Source organism: Abramis brama (assembly GCF_963993115.1).
Source record: "Abramis brama genome assembly, chromosome: 25".
NCBI classification, from domain to species: domain Eukaryota; kingdom Metazoa; phylum Chordata; class Actinopteri; order Cypriniformes; family Leuciscidae; genus Abramis; species Abramis brama.
In genome coordinates, this window is record NC_139987.1 from 23,571,515 (window position 1) to 23,592,892 (window position 21,378).

The 21,378-nt window shown below is 37.2% G+C and overlaps 2 protein-coding genes across 2 annotated transcripts in view; one reads left to right on the forward strand and one right to left on the reverse strand.

The window, feature by feature from the left end:
- edil3b (EGF-like repeats and discoidin I-like domains 3b) overlaps positions 1–5,956 on the reverse strand; it is a 28,239-nt gene extending 22,283 nt beyond the window's left edge. Inside the window, exons 1-4 of the mRNA XM_084105378.1 lie at positions 5,726–5,956; positions 3,482–3,556; positions 2,407–2,436; positions 1,841–1,969 (exon numbers count right to left, since the gene is read on the reverse strand). Coding sequence (XP_083961504.1) covers positions 1,841–1,969; positions 2,407–2,436; positions 3,482–3,556; positions 5,726–5,792 — 301 coding nt within the window. The 5' untranslated portion in view covers positions 5,793–5,956. The remainder of the gene's footprint in view (positions 1–1,840; positions 1,970–2,406; positions 2,437–3,481; positions 3,557–5,725) is intronic.
- Positions 5,957–6,862: 906 nt separating this feature from the next.
- Positions 6,863–20,182, forward strand: rasa1b (RAS p21 protein activator (GTPase activating protein) 1b). Its single transcript, XM_084104031.1, has 26 exons — positions 6,863–6,954; positions 7,364–8,029; positions 8,142–8,294; positions 8,483–8,618; positions 8,716–8,786; positions 9,428–9,545; positions 9,649–9,680; positions 9,785–9,837; positions 9,918–10,068; positions 10,164–10,242; positions 10,330–10,453; positions 10,538–10,694; positions 10,777–10,864; positions 13,367–13,447; positions 13,534–13,691; positions 13,769–13,845; positions 13,932–14,104; positions 15,189–15,348; positions 15,422–15,564; positions 17,356–17,471; positions 17,589–17,675; positions 17,891–17,958; positions 18,100–18,188; positions 18,288–18,365; positions 19,149–19,283; positions 19,355–20,182. The coding sequence occupies exons 2-26, from the start codon at positions 7,545–7,547 to the stop codon at positions 19,436–19,438; spliced, it is 3,096 nt and encodes a 1,031-aa protein (XP_083960157.1). The 5' UTR covers positions 6,863–6,954; positions 7,364–7,544; the 3' UTR covers positions 19,439–20,182.
- Positions 20,183–21,378: the final 1,196 nt, after the last annotated feature.

Consider the following 21,378-nt stretch of genomic DNA (forward strand, 5'->3'; position numbering starts at 1 on the left):
GTGTGAGGTAACCACAGAAACAAGAGAATCGTGACAAAACAAATAATAACAAGCCCTTACAGCAAACAGACAAAAATAGCTGTTTGCTAATTATATATATATATATATATATATATATATTAGATAATATGAAGCAGAAAAACATGGCTATTCACTTTATTGCGGATTCTGTTTCTACACAAGTGAGACTAATGCCAAAATAATACACTACAGCAAGTGCGCTGTCCTGTTGGACATACTTGACATGCGTTCATTCAGTACTCAAGTGGGCGATAGATAATGGGCATTCATTCAGATGTATGTAGCTTTAAACTAGACGTGTTATTATTATGGTAGCTAGAGATAGAGATTTATGTATATTTGTGTGTGTGTATATATATATATACATGTTATGTTATATAGGCTATGTTGTTGAAAGTCCCCCTGTATTAAATCATTTTATCCCTTAAAACTCACATTTGATCACCAAAATGACATAATTAAGCGTTATTTCCTTTAAAAAAATTATTCATGCCTTAAAATAGCTTGATTGTAACTCTACTACACCCTTGCCTCATTTAGTATACGTCGTTCTATGAATACGCAAATCAGCCCCGCCCCCACTCACTCACAACAGCTCAGAGATCCACTCGTTGACAATCACATGTTGCTGATCAGCTGGGTGCGTTTCCCGAAAGCATCGTTAGCCAACTATGGTCGCAAGTTCCCTCGTTACCAATAGAGTTCAATGGACATTGCGATGAACTTGCGACCATAGTTGGCCAACGATGCTTTCGGGAAACGCACCCCCAGGGGTGCGTTTCCCAAAAGCATAGTTAGTCAACTATGTTCGCAAGTTCCGTCGTTATCAGCATAGTTCAACGAATCAGTGTTTCCCGAAACCATCGTTCTAACGAACATTCGCAAACAGCATCGCAAAATTGTGTGGTTGGAACGACAGCTCTCCACCTGTAGTTAGAAGCATAGTTTCTAGTTTGTATGATATGTGGACTAAATAAATACTTATACTGAGGAAAATAAGCAAGCTGACATTCAGTACAACCTGTGTCTTTTATTTAGAATACATAAAAATGTCATTTATGTCTTTTAGTTCGTTAAGAGATTTAAAGCACCGTTTCTGAAGAGTGCGCATGTTGCGAACGAACTCTACTAGCCTACTATAAGAACGAGCCTATGATTGAATCTGGAAATAAAGCAAAACTGAGAAAAATTAGAAATAGTCCTCAGATGCCATGTCTGTAATTTATAGCAAAACATCTAGCGTTAATTCGATCTCAAACAGATTCATTAAAAGAAGTTATTACCCGTTGTTCGGGAAACGCACCCCTGATTGGTTACAAGGTAGTGTGTGACGTCAGAAACACCAGCGATTTCAAACCGCGTTTTTGAGACTACTGTCTTTGGTTCACTGCAGTTTTAGGGAGAAAATACTCAGCGATGGTGTTGACTTATGAATTTACACATGGTTTGTTTTAAAGCATATTAAAAACACCACATAGACATATAAACAACATTAAAAGCTGGATTTCCCCACAGGGGGACTTTAAACACATGCAAAAAAGAACTTAAACACCTGCATGGCCTGGAAGAGAGTGAGCATATAGCAAGGTGAGAAAAGTAACATAATGCATTACTTTCCATAGACAGTAACATAATTAGTTACTTTTTAACACATTACTTTTAAAAGTAACTTACCCCAACACTGTATATGTAGCCTATATATATATATATATATATATATATATATATATATATATATATATATATATATATAATAAAAGTTTCCTCATATTATTACTGAAACTATAATAATGTGCCTAAAAAAGACAATGTTTCTTACTGTGTTGGCAGTGGACACCATCGAAGCCAAGTGGACATCTGCACAAATATCCAACAAAAGTGTCACCGCGGTAGGTGTCACTGAGTTCACACACCCCTCCGTTGTGACACGGGTTCGGGCGGCAGAGCCCTGCATCAGAAAAACACAGTATCTGAAATCTGCAGGATTCATTTGAAGTGGTATTTAAAGTCATACTCGCAGGTTCATGTATAAGTGAACTTGATGTTTAGTGTGCTTGATCACACACACTATTCCCACAAGGTGATTATTATTTCATGCTTTTCAGCTCAGTCTGAACATCACACTTTAAATACTGCATTGGCTGTAAAAGATGATTCCAGACAGTGTGACTTCCTAATGAATGTTAAGCAGATGTTTAAATGTGAATTAACAAGTGAATGGAAATCGAGGCTGACATCATTTATGTTCACGGCTCATAAGCCGAACATGAGCCATCTGCTTAATATGGCATTCATATCTGGAGTCTCAATGAGGAAGCTCTTTTGAACCTTTATTAAAATGAGAAGAACAGACCATTAAAGGAGACTTCAAATAAACAAACTCACCGATTTCAGATTGCTCTTCCCAGCCTGATGCTGTTGAGAGAGCAGAATGTACAGTTTGTGAAATTCGGATATATTCTATTGTCACTATTAAAAATAAAGATTCCAATTAGATGAAACAGTAGATCCTTCTAAAGTTCCACTACAAACTTTTTATTCATTTACAGGAAAAGAATGTAAAAATGCTACAGTAAAAAACAGTTATTTGGTTAACTTACCACTTGCTTAAATTACCTTACCATAGGCTACTGTACGTGTTTATTGTATGTAATTGTATTGTAAAATACTGTCAAATAAAAACTATGACTTAATATTTTACAGTGAAAAACACTAAAAGGACATTCCCATAAGTCTCTGCCTGACACCACATGATTATATTTTGTATAAATAATTTTATTTTCTACATTTGTAAGACAAAATTCTGATCTGAAGAACCATCTAGCAACTCAAGAACAGCCAAAACTGATTATTGACAAGAAAAGGGTTCTTTGCTGAATATAAGAAGCTTTGGAGAAGCTTTATTTGTATGAGTTTGGAGAAATAAAACATCACTTTAGGCCCGTTCACATCAAGAACGATAACGATAAAGATGTAGCTGTAAAAATCATTCTAAATTTTAAAGAATAGGGGAGACCACACCACAACACACCACACCACAAACGATATCGTTGGAATCACTTTCAGAACGATTTTTCCCAGCTGATAAACGATAAAAACACTGACAGCCAATCAGAATCCATCCTGCTTTAAAGAGCTCGCGCATTTAAAGGGCCAGACGATAAACTTCAGTGCGTGCTTAGAATAAACAAAACGATGTTGTGTGTTGGGTGTGGACGCTAATATAGTAATCATTATCGTTATAGTTATCGTTCTTCGTGTGAACGGGCCTTTAAACCTTTCAAACTCATCATACGTCGTCAGATAATGATAAATAGGAAAACACTTAAAACTCAACTCAGAGGCACATATCGCTCCATAAATGTTGTCTTACAGAGAAAAATTTCAAGAAATGAAATCTCATTGGCCTTTGGGCTTCTCGAATCCAAAAGGACACATTAAAAGTGGCTTAAAAACTCACAGGAAACAGTTTCTTCAGCTGGTGTAGTGGGACAGTCAGCACCATTCTCACACGGAACTGGTTCACATACTTCACCTACAAAACGTGTAAACGTGTAACCATACTGTATACACAGGAAATGAATACATCTTCTTTTCCAAAGACAAGTCAACTCTATAACTTGGAAATGTGTGTTGCAGACTGATGCACATGAGTTTGTGATGCTATCCTTAGCCACGCTGCATGTCATTTCCACCTGAATTATTCAGCCACAGGAATCTAGAGTGGAACTTTGTGTTTACACAGGTGTCTGTGTCGGCTAAACTTTGGAATACACTTGCTGACTCTCAAAGATGCAGCGCAGATGTTTGGTGATGACAGAATGTCAGTGCTTCAGAAATGTGTGAGGTTAAGTGAGATGGAAAATAGGACAAAATCATTTGTGTTTAAAAAGAAACACGGCTGATGGAGCTGTCTATCACAATGACCCGACACAAACTGAGGACATACAGCTCAGAGTGGATTATAGTAGCACGATCCACACGGTACAGTGAATTTCACACTGCCAGGAACATTTGTTGTGTTATGTGCATTGATACAAAAACACTGGCACTGAAAACTTGCTGCAATTTGATTATGTATAACACAGTAAACCGAGAAGGAAAGGAATGATTCCTCAAAGCTTATACAGTTCTATTTGAACAAAACCCCTACCGAAATGTACCAAGGTAATTACAGTTTCCACCAAAAACTAAGCCTAGTTATTACTACTGGGATAAAACTGTGGTACTGTAACTTCACTAACAAAAAATACTATGGTATCATGGTAATAATGTAGTTGTTGGGACAGGTACCATGCCAATATCATGTTTTTGTACATGTGGTTTGAAGAGCACTACCAAAAGTTTGGGATCAGTAAAAATGATTTATTATTATTATATATAATTTACAAAACTAATTAATACTTAATTTACAAAATGAATACTTAAGAATGCATTAAATTGATCAAAAGTGACAGTAAAGACATTTATAATGTTACAATATATTTATTTAGATGAATAAGAAGAATCCTGAAAAAAACAAAAACATTACAGTTTCCACAAAAATATCAAGCAGCACAACTGTTGTCAATATTAATAATAAGAATAAATGTTTCTTGAGCAGCAAATCAGCATGATTTCTGAAGGATCATGTGACACTGAAGACTGGAGTAATGATGCTGATGAATCACAGGAATAAATTACATATTTATTATTTTAAAGTAGGCTATATTGAAATAGAAAACTGATATTTTGAAATTGCAATAATATTTCACAATATTACTGTTTTTACTGTAACCTATTACACGGTAGATTATATGGTTTGTATATTTTACTGTAAAAAACATGGTATTTTGGTGGAAACTATGGCTCATAAGTACATTGTACATTTTTGTAAGCATCTGTGATAATAATTTTAAGAAATTGTAGGTTTAAAAACAAAACAGGTTTCAATATGTTTTTTTGAAGGAATATACTGTTTGAAGTAAACTAAACATTTTAGTAAATATGGTATTTTGGGTGAAACTATGCACATTGTACACAATTTGTGTTAATATTCATTTTAATAAATTAGCTAAAAACAGCTCTAATAAGTAATATTACGCAAAAACTCCATCACAACAACACTAACCCAGTTGATTTCTAATGACATCTCAGTGACAGTCCATTACTGAGTCATCCGTAAAGGTCAGCAAGAGATGCACATGACATTTAACAACAATCACACTGAGTTAAGCCATTAAAAACACCAAGGTGATGTTTCAGTCTTGCAGATGATAGTCTTTTTATGCCTATTTATCGTTCAGATGACCTCTGGATCACCTCAAAGTAATATCAAACAAATATCACAAATCATAACAGCGTTATGAGCAATGAAACATGCACAAGCAGGCGTTTTACTATTCATTGCCATATTTATGTGTCAAGCAGCTGCATGTAGGCTACTTGGATTAATATCATATTTAATTGAACGTCTTTTAGAGGGCTCTGATCAAGTGATCATAAGCCCGAAATAACCCAGCATCTCATTATCATCTCCCTCATGAATTATGTCAGAGGACGTTTGAATAAAACACCGAAGTGATGCTGCTGTTATCCGACCTGTGAATAAACGCATTAAACGTTGTCTGGAAGTTCTGGCGTGTGTGATGAACTTAATTTAGGTTTGTTTTGTGAAAATGCGAGTCGCATGTTAAACACAGAGAGTTGTGTTCAGTGAACTCACCCGTGGATGTCGAATGTGGGATGGACGCGGCAATGCGGGCGACCAGGAACAAAAATAAAGGAAGCATCGCGAGGAAACTTGTGTAGCCTATGTCCTCTGGTTCTCCGGTAAAGCCTCGATCCGTCCCGTGTTTCAGCTGTTATGATGCAGATCTAATGTCAGAGAGATGCTGTGACTCCGAGCAGTGATGCTGCTGCTGCTGCTGCTTCTTACTGCAGTGATGAAGATGATGATGGAGACTCGACACTGGCAGGATTCACAGCATCAGTGAAGACGCACCCACTGATCCATTCATCCGTTCATCAAATAATAAACTTTAATATCTATGGCATACAGGGAATTTAAATGTAGCTAGCTACTATAAAACAAAATACAAAACAAAGAAAGAAATGAAAGAAAAAAAATAAGGGCACGTACTTGATTTGACTCTCCAATATCCCTGATGTGCAACTTAAAATTCGTGCAAATGTAAAATGTTATAATTTCTAATCTTAGCCTACTTTATTGGATGTTTTAGAAGAGAATAAAAAACACGTCTGACATCGAAGATAATCATGTTTTATGGTATGTTCTCATTATGATTTCAAACATGTTTATTATTGCACATGTATTGATGTTCTTCACTGCACATTCATACATTTACAGTATAGCTTGATGATAACCTCAAAGTTGTGTGTGTGTGTGTGTGTGTGTGTGTCTGCCGCCCTCTGTAGGTCAACAATAGGAAGTAACAGCATTCGACATAATAGGCTTAATGTTCAAGAATCTTCGAATTAATTTATAATTTTAACCCGATTAAGTAGGCTATGCACATTTTGCAGAAAATCTCGATTCTGATTACCCATAATCATACTCATCTTTAATTATTAAAACCGTATAAAGTTGCAATAAAACTGAGAAAATAGTTTCTATAAAACAATAGAAACGTGATAGTCTACATGACTTTACTTGCCACCACTGCCTTTAAAAATAAATTAGCTAATACAAATGTAAAAAACAAGAACAACTATATTCATAATGTATTATTGTGATTTACAGCATTAACATTAATTTTAGTTGACTATTTATGGCAGAAACCATTGTTACCATGCTATTTTTTGTGAAGGGTGGTAAGGCACGGGCACGCGTCATGAGCGCGGCGGGCGGGCTCACGCGTGGTGGGAGTGTTTGAGGGGCGCGAGGGCTGCGCGAGACTTCACAACACAACTCTCAACATGAAACTAGCCAAAGTGAGTGATACAAAAGTAACGAAAAATTTCCTTAACGTCGTTTTTAACATCTCTTCCCCACTCTTTAACACTCCTGCCTGACTGTTAATAAGCCTAAGCGCTTAACTAACCTCAAACGCTGGACTTTTGTGGTGTCAATCTTGGCCAGAACCAAACTAACGTTAAGCTAACGAGCTAACGCACATAGCCGTCATTTGTATGCACATTTGATTTTATTCTGTTTTTCTTTAGGCTTGTTCTTGCTGAAATACAGTTTTACAGTTCCTCATAATAGTTTTAATGTTTACTCCCAGATAAATTATATCTTGTTGTGATTACAAAGGCAAAATGTGCTAGCATCATGTGTAAAAATAATATTTCTAAGTCGTATTCCAGTATTTTGAGTTACTGTGTCCTTTCCTATTTTCAGATAAGGAGAAAATCAAACATTGAAGACCTGAAGCTATCTGTCTTGTGTTAGACCTAAACCAACACATTGAATTAGGGGGGAAACTGTCTCCTAAAAGTGAATAAAGGTGTAGTTGTGGGTTTCAGGAGGGGAAACCCTCCTGAACTTTGTCAGCTTTCATTGTCAACTTCCCAGGGTGACAATGATGGCAACCCAGGGTGGCGGCGATGAGCCTGATCCCTTTTCGGTGGTGACCCGGATGGCTGGGGCAGGAGGAGACGGTACCACCCATTTACCAGCCTGTTGCAGCCAGGGGATACAGATCTCAGACCTGAGCTCAACTTTGTCTGCGGTTTTACCACCTAAACAGCCTCCTGGGGTCACATATTCCGTCTTTGGGAAGGATCCGAGACCTGGAACAGTCATGTTTGCCTCAAAGGGAGGTGGTATCAGTGCTGGACATGTTATATCGGGGTCTTTTTCAGGAGTTGGGAGAGGGATGTCAGATCCTACACAGGAAGGTGCTGTCGGTCAAATACCATCCACATCCCTGAGTCCCGAGGTGTGCCTGGCATCCCCTTCGTTTCACTCGCTGGGTACAGTTGAAGAAGGTGATGCTCTGGATGTGCAGGAAATTGGAGAGGATGAGGAAGTTGTTTTAACCCTCACTGCACCGCCTCCTAATCAGTAAGTCGCTGTAATATGACACTTTGCATTCTATGAGTGTATAACTCTGAACTGTGATGAAAATAGTAAAAGATCATTAGGCAAGCACATAATGCAGTTTGTAACTCGACAGGTGGTATCATGGGAAGCTGGACCGGATGATTGCAGAGGAGCGTTTGCTTCAGGCCCGGGCGGCGGGTAGCTACCTCATTAGGGAGAGTGACCGCAGACCAGGCTCATTTGTGTTATCTTTCCTTAACATGAACAACACAGTCAGCCATTTCAGGTGTTTGTTTTTTATTCCCTTCATCTTTCTCCACAGCATCAGTGTCTAATCAAACCACATCTTTATATTGAGCCATCACTAATGATCATGACAATTTTTTTTTGTTTTTCTTTCATTTTAATGTAAAAGATTTTATGCCTTGATAATGAGATGGTGTCTGTGGTGACCGGAGTAATGAATGTTTGCAGGATCATCGCCATGTGTGGCGATTACTACATTGGAGGCCGTCGTTTCTCCTCTCTGTCAGATCTGATTGGTTATTACAGTTACGTGTCCTGTCTGCTGAAAGGAGAGACGTTGATATCACCAGTCGCCCCTCCAGAGGTAGACACGTGATGTTAACGTTTTGTATTATTTATTAACAGAAAAATTGACTGTCATTTCCATAATGTATAAAAAACTATACGTTTTGTTTTCTAAGCCTGTTGAAGACCGCAGGAGGGTCCGAGCAATTCTCCCATACACCAAAGTGCCCGAAACTGATGAGATCAGGTCATTTGATTTTATTAAATGTATTCTTTCAAATACTGTATATACACTAGCGTTCAAAAGTTTGGAGTTTATTGAAAATAACATATATTTAGCAAGGACACTTTATTTTGGCCAAAAGTGAAAGTAGAGACATTTATATTATTACAACTGCTTTTTTAACTTTCTATTCATCAAAGACAAAGTATCAATGTAATGTAAAAAAAAAAAAACATATCAAAAATAATATATTCAATAATGTATTCATATATATATATATATATATATATATATATATATATATATATATATATACACATACAAACACTCACATATATCCTGAAAAATCTTTACTGACACTTTTATTTACTACTATTATAGAATGTATTAATATTTTATGTTTTTAGGTATTATATTTATATTTTAAGTTTTAATTTTAGTAAAATTTTTAGTAATTTTGTTTATATTGTGTTTTATTATTACTATTTATGTTAATTGATTTTTATTTCATTTTTATTTTTATTTATTTGTTTTTTTTCAGTCAGTAATTTTTGTGATTGTGGATTTTTTTTAAATAATAAAATATGTATGTATATAAAATAATAATAATAAAAAAAATGTCATTGTGATTAAAGTTTACTTAAATTGACTTCTTTTGCTCACAGTTTCTTCAAAGGTGACACATTTATAGTTCATAATGAACTGGAGGATGGCTGGTTGTGGGTGACAAATGTCCGAACAGATGAGCAGGGACTCATAGTTGAGGACCTAGTGAAGGAAGTGGTGAGTGGAAACACTTTCGATTTTAAATCATGTGTGTTATTGGAAGAATATCAAAAGATACAGTATATTGACAGAGGTTGCCCTTGTATTGACACTTTCATAGGGACGTGAGGAAGACCCGCATGAGGGGAAAGCGTGAGTTTAATTTGTTTTGATTTCTAGTTGAGAAGTAGTAATGCATTGCAAACTATATACAACATAAAATTAATAGGAATATTTAAATCTTCTGTCTGTGTTAGCTGGTTTCATGGCAAGATCAACAAGCAAGAGGCTTATAATCTACTGATGACAGGTCTGTCCGAAAAAAATAAAATAAAAAAATGTAAAAGAAATAAATAGCACCTGCTAAACTTCTGTAATCGCTCTCCTTAGTTGGGCAAGTGGGCAGTTTTTTAGTGCGGCCGTCCGACAGCACACCTGGGGACTATTCGCTGTACTTCCGCACCACTGAGACCATTCAGCGCTTCAAAATCAGCCCCACACCCAGCAACCAGTTCATGATGGGAGGCCGTTACTACAACAGGTAATGCAATTTGCAAGTGTTTCAAGGCTTTTGAAACGTATAAATTGAGTTTCATGACACACATTGCTTGTGTTTTCTTGTCTATGTTTGAACAGTATTGACGACATCGTTGCACACTACAGGAAGGAACAGATAGTTGAGGGCCACAACCTTAAAGATGCTCTATCTGTCCAAGTACGTGCAACAACCATTTGGAAAACTAAAAAAAAAAAAATAATAATTTTATTCTGTCAAATGTTTTAAAATGTGTGATTTCATCAGCACCAGGAGCAGGTGCTTACAGACACCGTCGAAGGCAAAGAAATCTACAACACCATCCGTCGAAAGACCAAGGATGCTTTCTATAAAAACATTGTGAAGAAAGGTTATGTCCTGTTCAATAAAGGTATCGCCAACACTTCAGAGTAGATTTACGTTGAAGGCATTATCAAAATAATTTTACTAAGACATTGTCTTATGTCTTTTATAGGAAAAGGAAAAAGATGGAAAAATCTATATTTCATCCTTGAGGGTAATGATTCCCAGCTGATCTACTTCGAGAGTGAGAAACGAGCAACTAAACCAAAGGGTTTAATTGATTTGAGTGTGTGTTCTGTGTATGAGGTCCACGACAGCATGTTTGGCAGGTTTGTTTCTCGCTGTATTATGTGCTTATAGTGGTTCAACTTAAAATTCACTTGAACTACAAATAAGTTGTTTTTTTTGCAGGCCAAACTGTTTCCAGATAGTTGTGCAGCACTTTAGCGAGGAGCAGTGTATCTTTTACTTTGCAGGCGAGACGCCAGAACAAGCTCAGGTAACGATTCTTTCATTAGCAATGCTGGCTAATGCACTTTCATTAGAGTAATACTGTTTCCAAGTGTTAAATCACACATCTTCCATGTTAATAAGAGTTTTTGTCTTGAGTTTAGGGTGAGAAATAATGCATTAGTAAGTCAGTCTCACATACACCACTGAAACTGGCCAATATAGTTGGAGGATTCATGCCTAAATATGCGTGGCCTTCACTGATTTCACATTCCATCAGTAAGAGCAGTGTGAAGGTTGAATTAGCTGAGCAATAGCACAGCTGTACATAAAATATTGAACTCCACACAGCATAATGGGAGACATATCAGAGTTCAAAAAAGGTCACTCATCTGTGACCAGGACAGTAAGTCTTTGTGGTGTATCGAAAGCTATGGTATTCAGGTTAATGTCGGCATTCCACCACATAGGACGAACTGCATCCAACAGGAGTACCTGTGGATGCGAGAGAAAGCTGTCTGAAAGAGATGTCCAGCTACTAACCCGGATTGTATTAAAAAAAAACATAAAGCCACAGCTGCCCAACTCACTGCAGAATTAAACACGCACCTTGACTCATGTTTCCATTGTTCATCTGGAGCTCCACATGGTTAATATTCACAGTCGGGCTGCTATAGCCAAACCTTTGGTCACTCGTGCCAACACCAGATGTCGGTTTCACTGGTGCCAACAGTGGAAATCTTGGGCTGTGGACAATGTGAAACAACATTTATTGTTCTCTGATGAGTCCATCTTCCATCTTGTGACTGTGCTTGATGGGCACGTCACTGCCAAGAACTACCGAACCAATCTGGAAACCATGTGCACCTATTTCTTCAAACATTGAATCCTGAAGGGGGTGCAGAGTATCAGCATGATAATTGACCCTTCGCTAAGCCCCGCCCTCCTTAGTTACTGTTGCTACGCCTGTCAAGCTTTTGTGCCTGGCACGTCTATTACAGTATGTATGCACTGGTTTCAGACATTCCCAAGGAGATAATTAGTCATTTTGGGCGAACAGGTGAAAATATGATAGAGCAAGACTGCAGTATGCATTCGAGGGCTATATCCACGACATAATATGCAAACGATTCGAGAATAATTTCATAAAAATTGAAGCTAAAGTCTATAACGTTAAGTCCCAGCGCAAGCAGCAGCCGCCTCATACGCTGACCATTCAAATGGGAAACACAAATTGAGGAACAGCTCTGTGCATGCACAGCAGCGTAAGTGAAATGTGAAAATATTCTAATATTTATAAATCAAACAGCTTATCCATAAGTATTGTGGAATAAACACAAGACATTAGCCTGACCACTTTGCAATGATAACATTCTCCCGCTTATATTTGTAGTGCGCCAGGCTAACGTTACTGCTCACACGTCGTGGGTCACATAAGTGACTACTGTTATGAACTGATTAAGTTTGCATACCAACCTTTTCCTTGGAGATCTCCGGCAAGCCCCATGATGTTCCCTGCTTTTACTAACTAACGTTACCTTTTACTTTTACTAGAACTAACACCGGGAGAGTCGCGATCGGATTGTGGGTAACGTTACTAGTTTGGCCGTCGATTAACAAAATGCTGAAATATATTTTTAAGTAACGTTAAGTTTTGTCAGTGAGCCTCCGTCTTGCCTTTAATCACACTGCTTAATCCACGAGCTGGACAATAACTTTATTCTAGAGCTGCTATAAAGCCAAAACATTTCCTATTATCAATGTAAAGCTGCTTTGGAACAATCTACATTGATAAAAGCGCTAGCTGCTATATAAATGAAGATGACGCCCGGCATTTCTCCCCTTGGGTTTTAGGTTTCGGGAAGGGAACAAAATCCACCACCCCGTCCAAACTTTTAGGATACCGGGTATCAGATTTGCACAATCCATACGCACAACGCTTCGGCATGTTTCCCGCTCTCGCTCGAAAGCTTGCCAGACCTCCCGCGCTTAGTTACGGTTGCTAAGCCACGATTGGCCTGTGGCGGTTTTCGGGCGTGGCTTAGCGAAGGGTCAATTCAACAATACACACAGCAAGACAGAGTGGTTTAATCAATGTGAAAATGAAGTTGAACTTGAACATCTCCCATGGCTTGCACAGTCTCCAGATCTGAATATTATCGAGCCACTTTGGGGTGTTTTGGTGGAGCAAGTCTGGAAACACTTTCCTCCATCAGCATCACATCGTGACCTGGCCACGGTTCCTCAAGAGGAATGGCTCCAAATCCCACTGGCTACTGTGCAGGACTTATAGCTGTCATTCCCAAGACAAACCGATGTTGTTTTGGCCCCAAAAGGAGGTCCTACACCCAACACTAATAAGTTAATGTGGTCTAAAACCAGGTGTTTGTTTCATTGTCCAACCCCTGTATTAGACTGATAAATAATATATGATCTGTTTGGCTGTTTAAATTGTCATCTCGCTGTCGCTCTGTAGAAAACTGAATATGACTGTTAAATGTATTCTTGCTCTCTTCTTACACCCTTCTTCTGTTCTTTCTAAACTGTGTAGGACTGGATGAAATGTCTGCAAACCTTTTGTAGTAATTTGAAGAAACCCAGCCAGCCATGCTCAAACAAACGCCTGCGTCAGGTAAGCTCTCAGTTGCTTCTTGACGTCTAATGTCGATGAATTTCACAGTGCTACCTCTCGTGTGTTACTCACTTGTATCTTTACAGGTCAGCAGTTTATTTCTGAATGTTGAGGAGGCTCACAATCTGCCCAGTAAACATTTCACAAATGCTTACTGCAACATTTACCTGAACAGCATTCAGGTAGCCAAGACCCATCCACGGGAGGGCCAGAACCCTGTGTGGACAGAGGAATTCATTTTTGAGTAAGCCGCCACCTCGGATGTTATTAATTGTATAAAACTGAATATCTTTATTAACGTGTTTCTCAATATTCCTGCAGTGACCTGTCCAGTGAAATCAACAGGTTTGAGATCAGCCTGAGCAACAAGACGAAAAAAAGCAAAGAGAATGATATTTGTATGTTCCTCCTTATTACGTCATGCTCAGACTTTCAATACGGTTTTGTATAAGGAATAATATACTCTTCTTGCGCTCTCCCTCAGTGTTCATGTGCTGCCCGCTGTGTCGGCTTCAGAGGGGTCAGATGATTGACGAGTGGTTTCCCCTGAGCTCTCACGTGCCCCTGAAGAACGTGGTGCCCAGCTCACTCCGCCTGAGAGTGCGCTACTCTGTGGAGAAGATCATGCCTGTGGAGGTGTACAATGAGTTAAAAGAGGTGGGAACATACATTTGTTGATATATATACAGGGTCCACTTATAAATAAAATCAGTTACTGGCCATTTGGAAAATTACAACATATTATTATCATATAACATATTTAAATCACAATGTTAGAACATTAGTCTGAAAGTGGCATCCTTTTTTAATGAAATGTTAGAAAATACAGAGTAATAGAGAAATATTCATGGCATTTGATAGTGTTTGTTTTGTTTTTTTTAGTATATATACTATTATAGTTTTTATTAATGTTTTGAATTAGCTTTTATTTTTGTATTTTAATTTGATTTCATTTTTTGGTAATTTTATGTGCTTTTTTGTTGTTATTACTATTTAGCTTATTTTTAAATTAAGTTTTAATTGTAGTCCAGTTTAGTTTTTATTTAATAAATAATATTAATATGCTGATTTAGTGCTAAATTATTAGAAGTTATTATTGGTGCTCTACTAATAATGGTTCTTATTATTAACAATGTTGAAAACTCTTTTGCTGCTTAATTTTTGTTGATTTTTTCAGGATTCTTTGATGAATAGAATTTTCAATGAGCAACATTTATTTAAAATAGAAATCTTTTGTCACATTATAAATGTATTTACTTTGAATCAACTTAATGCGTCCTTGTTGAATAAAATGAATATTTTTTTGTTTTTAAAAAGATGTTACTAAAATGGTAGTGTATCTTGGTTTCCACAAAATTATGAAACAGCACAACTGTTTTCAACATTGATAATCATAAGAACTGTTTCTTGAGCATCAAATCAGCATTTTAGAAAGATTTCTGAAGGATCATGTGACACTGAAAACTAAAGTAATGATGCTGAATATTTAGCTTTGCATCACAGGAATAAATTGCATTTAAAATATTTTTAAATATAAAACAGTTATGTAATAATATTTCACAATATGCCTGTTTTTACTGTATTTTTGATCAAATAAATGCAGCCTTGGTGAGCAGAAGACGCTTCTTTAAAAAACATTTATTATTCCAAACATTTAACCGACAGTGTATATTTCAAATAACAGCAATAGTTTGTCAACAACAAATATACCCTGGTTTATATGATATTTGATCCTTTACAGCTGGTTCTGCTGAAGGAGTTGCACGTGATCAACGCTTTGGCCCACGTTTGTGGACAGAACCGCACTCTCCTGGCCAGTGTTCTGCTCAGGATATTCAGACATGAGAACCTGGAGGCCCAGCTGCTAAGAGAGCTCAATGACCGAGAGATCAGCGCTGAAGGTGCTTCTTTTATTATTGTTATGTTGCATGGCTGGGTTCTCAGAATTTTTCACAGAGTTGATTGTTTTTCCAGATGAAGCTACAACTCTTTTTCGCGCCACCACTCTGGCCAGTACCCTGATGGAGCAGTACATGAAGGCCACGGCCACTCCATTTGTTCACCATGCTCTTAAAGACACCATCCTGAAGATCATGGAGTCTAGACAGTCTTGTGAGGTATTTGTTTTTATGGTAACTAAAGTGGCATATAGTAGGGCTTTCACAATTTTATACTAAAAGGGATAGTTCACCCAAAGATTAAAAAAAATTAGCCCATGATTTACTCACCCTCAAGACATCCTAGGTGTATATGACATTCTTCTTTCAGAGGAATACAATCAGAGTTATATTAAAAAATGTCCTGGCTCTTCCAAGCTTTATAATGGGAGTCAATGGGTATTTTTTTTGGAAGTCCATCAAAGCGCATCATTCCATGATAAAAGTGCTCGACACGGCTCTGGCGGGATAATAAAGGCCTTCTGAAGTGTTACTCTTTCGCCGTAAATCGGTGGGTACGGCCGCCTGCCAGAAGCTAGTTATTTTAGTCGATAAAGTTTTAAATATGGATATTTTTCTTACACAAACGCATCGCTTCACTTCAGAAGGCCTTTATTATCCCGCCAGAGCCGTGTCGAGCACTTTTATCATGGAATGATGCGCTTTGATGGACTTCCAAAAACATATACCCATTGACTCCCATTATAGGTCTACTAATAATGTTACTCAAGGTTTCTTGCATTAAAAACAATAATTTACTTATTAGTTATAACTATATTGTATTTTAGTTTAATTATTTGTAATTTATTTTAAATGACAAGTTCACCACTTAGAATTAAACAGGATATTTTATACTTAAATATTTAAATAACCTATTATGTTTTCTGACTGTCAAATGACACTACTAATATCCTTGAATGAATGAACCGTTTTTGCTAGAGATGCACCGATTACAATTTTCTGGGCCAATTCCGATTTCCGATTTTTCATTAAGTTTGACCTGCCGATACCGATTTTAGCCGATTCCGATTTCATTTTTTCTAACCACTTTACAGCACACACAAATATTTATTTTATATCTTTTCTGTAATAGAACATTTTACAATTTGCATAGTTCACACACATCTAAAGTGCAGTGTTATGGAAGAACCATTTCCTTTTCACATTCAATATCCAATATTTTTTTATATATGTATTTAACAAACTAAACGTCTGTATGAAAACAGGGAATGGCAATAAAAAAAATATATATAAATAAAAAATAAAATAATATAGCCTTGCAGTATAAAGATATTTCTCAAAGCACACACACACAGGCCTATTGCAATCACTTGTACAAACTGAATAATAAAACAAGTTTAAATGGGTACATTTTCTATAAATATTAGTCTTCGTTTTCTTTTCTGACATAGCCTACTCTAGTTCTTGTTAAAACACGCAAAGTCTGTGCATTTTGGGCACTTTTTTGGTGAAACCCTATTTAGGCTATTTTGTCCATCAAAAGTGTGCTTTCCCTTTAATTGAGCGTGAGCAGTGCAGCAAATGGACTCGGCGCCGAAACACGCGCTTCACTGCTCGCGACGCTCCTGCTTGACGTTCACGCGCTGCTCCTGCTCCCGTTGTGAATGCACTCATTGATTAACATGCACGCCGAAAAAAAATACGCGCTTGCGGTCTGAACGGACGTAATTCACGAGGTTTTCTACATGTGTGTACCGTGTGCACGTGTGATGCTGATGTTGCGCGATGTTAATCATGCGGCGCCCGAGTGCATTTGACCGGCATAAAATCGGCATTTGTCAGACTGACCGGCCGGTCGCCGGTCACGGCCGATCACGTGAAAATCGGCCAATTCCGGTCACCAGCCGATCAATCGGTGCATCTCTAGTTTTTGCAGCTGATGCGTCCTAGTTTGTTCATTTGTGAATGTCATTAGAAATGTTCCGTAACCTTGTTTCCACTATAAATCAGCTCAATCCCTCTAAACTGGAGAAGAATGAGGATGTGAACGTGAATCTCGCTAATCTCCTGAGCATCGTGTCTGAGCTGGTGGAGAAAATATTCATGGCTGCTGAAATCCTGCCTCCGTGAGTCTCGTGTCATAACTTTTAAGGAATTCAGCCAATAAACTCTTAAATCAGGATATAATGTGAGAGAATGGAGTTTTACGCACATTGTTGCCTTTTTTTTTTTTTTTTTTGCAGAACTCTCAGGTTTATTTATGGATGTTTACAGAAAACTGTACAGCAAAAGTGGCCCAGAAACACAACCATGAAAACTAGAGTTGTAAGGTATGGAATTTTCTTTTTTGTTGATGGACATTTTGCATTTTTAAATGTATTTAAATGTAATAACAATATATTTAATAAATGTGTTTAACACAGTTATACTAAAATAATTTTATGAATTGGTATAAATATATCAACACCTGTATAATATAATATAATATAATTTAATTTATGTATTTAAAAAGTAATGTTGTTGTTTTCTTTTCTGTTTTTTTCAGTGGATTTGTCTTCCTCAGATTGATCTGTCCTGCTATTGTCAACCCAAGAATTTTTAACATCATTGCTGGTGAGCAGTGAATGACCAATTCAAATTGTTTAAATAGTTTTTATTAAATAGGCATCAAAAATAATTTTGGCAGGCTTTATGAGATATCTTTTAATAAATCTTTTAAATGTAAAAAAATAAATTGCATGTTTATTTCTGCAGACCCTCCTTCCCCTATTGCATCCCGGACACTCACTTTAGTGGCCAAAGCTGTGCAGAATCTGGCCAACCTGGTGGAATTTGGTGCCAAAGTAAACACAAGAACTTTAATTGGATTTCAGTATTTTTTGTTGGCTTTCCAGGCTCAATAATTGTTGCTTTCTTTAAAAAAAAATTGTTTCCCATCTCAGGAGCCATACATGGAAGGAGTGAATCCATTCATCAAGAGCAACAAACACAGAATGATCAAGTTTTTGGATGAGCTTGGGGTTTGTCAGCATCTCTAAATCTGCTTAATTTGCTGCAAATGTTGATAGTACATTGGAAAAAAAAAATGGTGTAGGATTTACTTTGAAATGATTTTCACTCAGAAATTGCTAGTAAATTTCACAAATAATTACAAGCCTAAAATAGTACTTTCTTGTCAAACGTACTAAAATAATATTTGTTTTATGTAAAAGTTCGGGAATTTTTTTTTGTTGCTGTGCAACTCTTCTTTTAAGACACAAAGTAACTTCCTCCAGGGGGCGCAAATCCTCCATTATCCATATTCTTCAACATGGAAATGCATAACAGCTGTTTCCATTCCACTTGTGCACAGAATTGGAATATATCATAAAACATTTGCGATTAAAGCACTGTTTCCATCCTATGTGTTCCAGAGAACAAAATCGCCTGGGAAAGTGGTGCAAAATATGTGTAATATGGAAGTTTCTGCAATCAAGGAATCGTGGCTCTTTTTTTCTACATCATAAATGACTTGCGTCTCAGAGTGCACAGACGAAAAACGCAATAAACGCTGTCATGTTTATTCAGTATATGTATTTCCATCAAAGTTTATGCGCATGTCGTCTTATCGGATAAAAAAAAAATGATCTGCCTCAATTGAGCACGTTGTTTTATGCACATTTTTAGAATTAATGTGCAGCATGGTGGTTTCATCCAGCTTTTTTATGCAATATCCCAATATCACAACGACAAAGTCATATTCACGTGGCCTGTGCAGTATGTCCAGTGTGTCTTTAGTATTTGCATATGTTTGCTCTTTTCAGAACGTCCCTGAGCTGCCCGAACCCACAGAGCACTTTAACACGGACCTGGCCCGTGACCTCGCCGCCCTACACCAGCTCTGTGTCACACACTTAAATGAACTGAGGATACTCAGCAATGAGAGGGGCACGCAGCAGGTAACATTAGAACTTGACATATTTCATGCTGATAGCCAGTACTTGTTTCTCATGTTGTGTTTCTCTCACAGCACATCTTGAAGAAACTCTTGGCAGTCACTGAACTTCTGCAGCAGACCCAAACTCAGTATGCAGTGACCAACAGCAGCCGATAGACGACAGTCCTACACACTTTAAAAGCTTTTACATGTCTGTTCTGTGACATTATAAACCACTTTTGATCAGAAACGTCACGAGGTAGTGAAACAGAGTGAATGTTTCTGTTTATCTGTGCACCCTTATTCACGGGATGTTTTCTTAAAGAGATAAAAATATATGAATCAAGAGAAACTTTCCACAGCTGTCATAAAAAAGGACAGTTTTTTCCAGGTGACAGAAGTGTTCATGACTGCTGTTTGCATTCTGCAATGTTAAACACTATTAGAGTTTTTGCTCCGAAAACAAACTAAAAATCTAATTTAACTGAGAAGTTGGATGCTTGACAAGTGGATAAATGAGAAAAAAAGCATTTATCTAACTGATGCTGTGGACAAAATGCTTGGAAAGACCAAATATGCTTTATGAACTGGTTTGTTTTCCTTTTATGTGTTGTGCTTAAGCAGACCATCAGGAGAAAACATTCTTTATATCTGATTTTACATATCTATAGGAACTACCAAGAAGTGCAAAAGAAGCTATTTTGTATCAAAACTATTTTCATACTTGGAATCATGGAATTGAAAAAAAGAAGAAAAAATGCATTTTGCTTTTGAATTGTTCTAAAATGATTTCATGACAATATGCATAAAGATGTGGGTGACATTACACTATCAGGTATGCATGCACTCATTTAATACATTCTTGTAAAAATACAATAATTGTTTTCTAATATATATGCAAATAAATCATAGGATTTGTCATTTGTTTGTCAGTTTTATTTCTGTGAATTTCTTGCCATTTCTGCATTTATAGTTTTCATTCTGTGGTGTTTTAAAATGTATTTAAGGTGATCTTCCCTCATAAGAGTAAATCAGTGACGATTCAGATAAGCCTTAAAAAAGTATTTTTGTTGTTGTTTTGTAAGTTCTTGTTTTACTAAAGGCTGGAATACACTACGCGACTGAAACAGATTTTAAAACACGAGATATCATACACTTGCTGACGTTGTAAATAGTTGTTAAACACTAGATGCATGACAAATGAAACCAATGTTTTCTGAAATCGCGTCAAAATATAAAACGTCTAATTTCCTAAAGTCTGTCGACTCCGACTGTCCAAAATCTGTAGACTGGCTGTGATTGGGCAAAAGTCGAATAGTGAATTCCATCCTTGAGATTACAAAATATAGTTTAGGTCTTCTTTTGTTAGAGAGAGAGAGAGAGAAAACAATGATACCTCTAGATGGCAGCATTTCACTTCATTCTCAGGATCTATGATCTGTCGAAATTGAGTCCTCTCTGTGCCTTACAAGGAATTCAAAGCTGTTCTATGTTGTGAATTCTGCTTTTGTAAAATGTTTACTATAAAATATAAGAACATTATTTAAATGTAATAGAAAAGCAAATTATACAAGTGCAATCCTTCCGCTAGAAGATATAGACCCGGGGCGTTAAGGGTAATAATAAACATCTGAGAGCTGCGCCGCGAGTTTTAGTCGTCTGGGTGTTTTAGCGTGGCTGAACATTACGTTTTGAAACCATTGTTAGGTGTAGTAGATAATATAGGCATATATTCACACACACACACGCCTATGACTTTATTTTTAATTTTGTAATAACTCTATCGCGACATCTCGTTCGGTTCAAACCCACAGGCCTTGCGTTGAAGCTGCAGGACTGGTGGAGTGATTTAATTGTCCTGTGATGAGGCACAATAGAGATTACAAGCACCCACCGACAGCACAGTTGGCCAGCAGAAGGGACTCTATGCCCCCTATTCCTGCCTCAGTTTTCTCATTATTTGCCTCTTTCAAAGGGCCCAAATAGAGCCCAGCAGGTTTGAGTAAAGAGACCTGAAAGAACGTCTTCCTACTAACTTATCAGCCAGTGAACAAAAGATTAACATTTTATCGTTTCCCAGCAATGATTAAATCAGTGTCCGCACAACCAAAATCAAC

What these genes read in the sequence shown, in the direction of transcription:
- rasa1b (XM_084104031.1), top strand. Translation starts at nt 7,545, where the DNA reads ATGATGGCAACCCAGGGTGGCGGCGATGAGCCTGATCCCTTTTCGGTG. An exon ending in AACACAGTCAGCCATTTCAG is followed by an intron (nt 8,295 to 8,482) that starts GTGTTTGTTTTT and finishes GAATGTTTGCAG; the next exon opens with GATCATCGCCATGTGTGGCG. An exon ending in GCTGCTGAAATCCTGCCTCC is followed by an intron (nt 17,472 to 17,588) that starts GTGAGTCTCGTG and finishes TTTTTTTTGCAG; the next exon opens with AACTCTCAGGTTTATTTATG.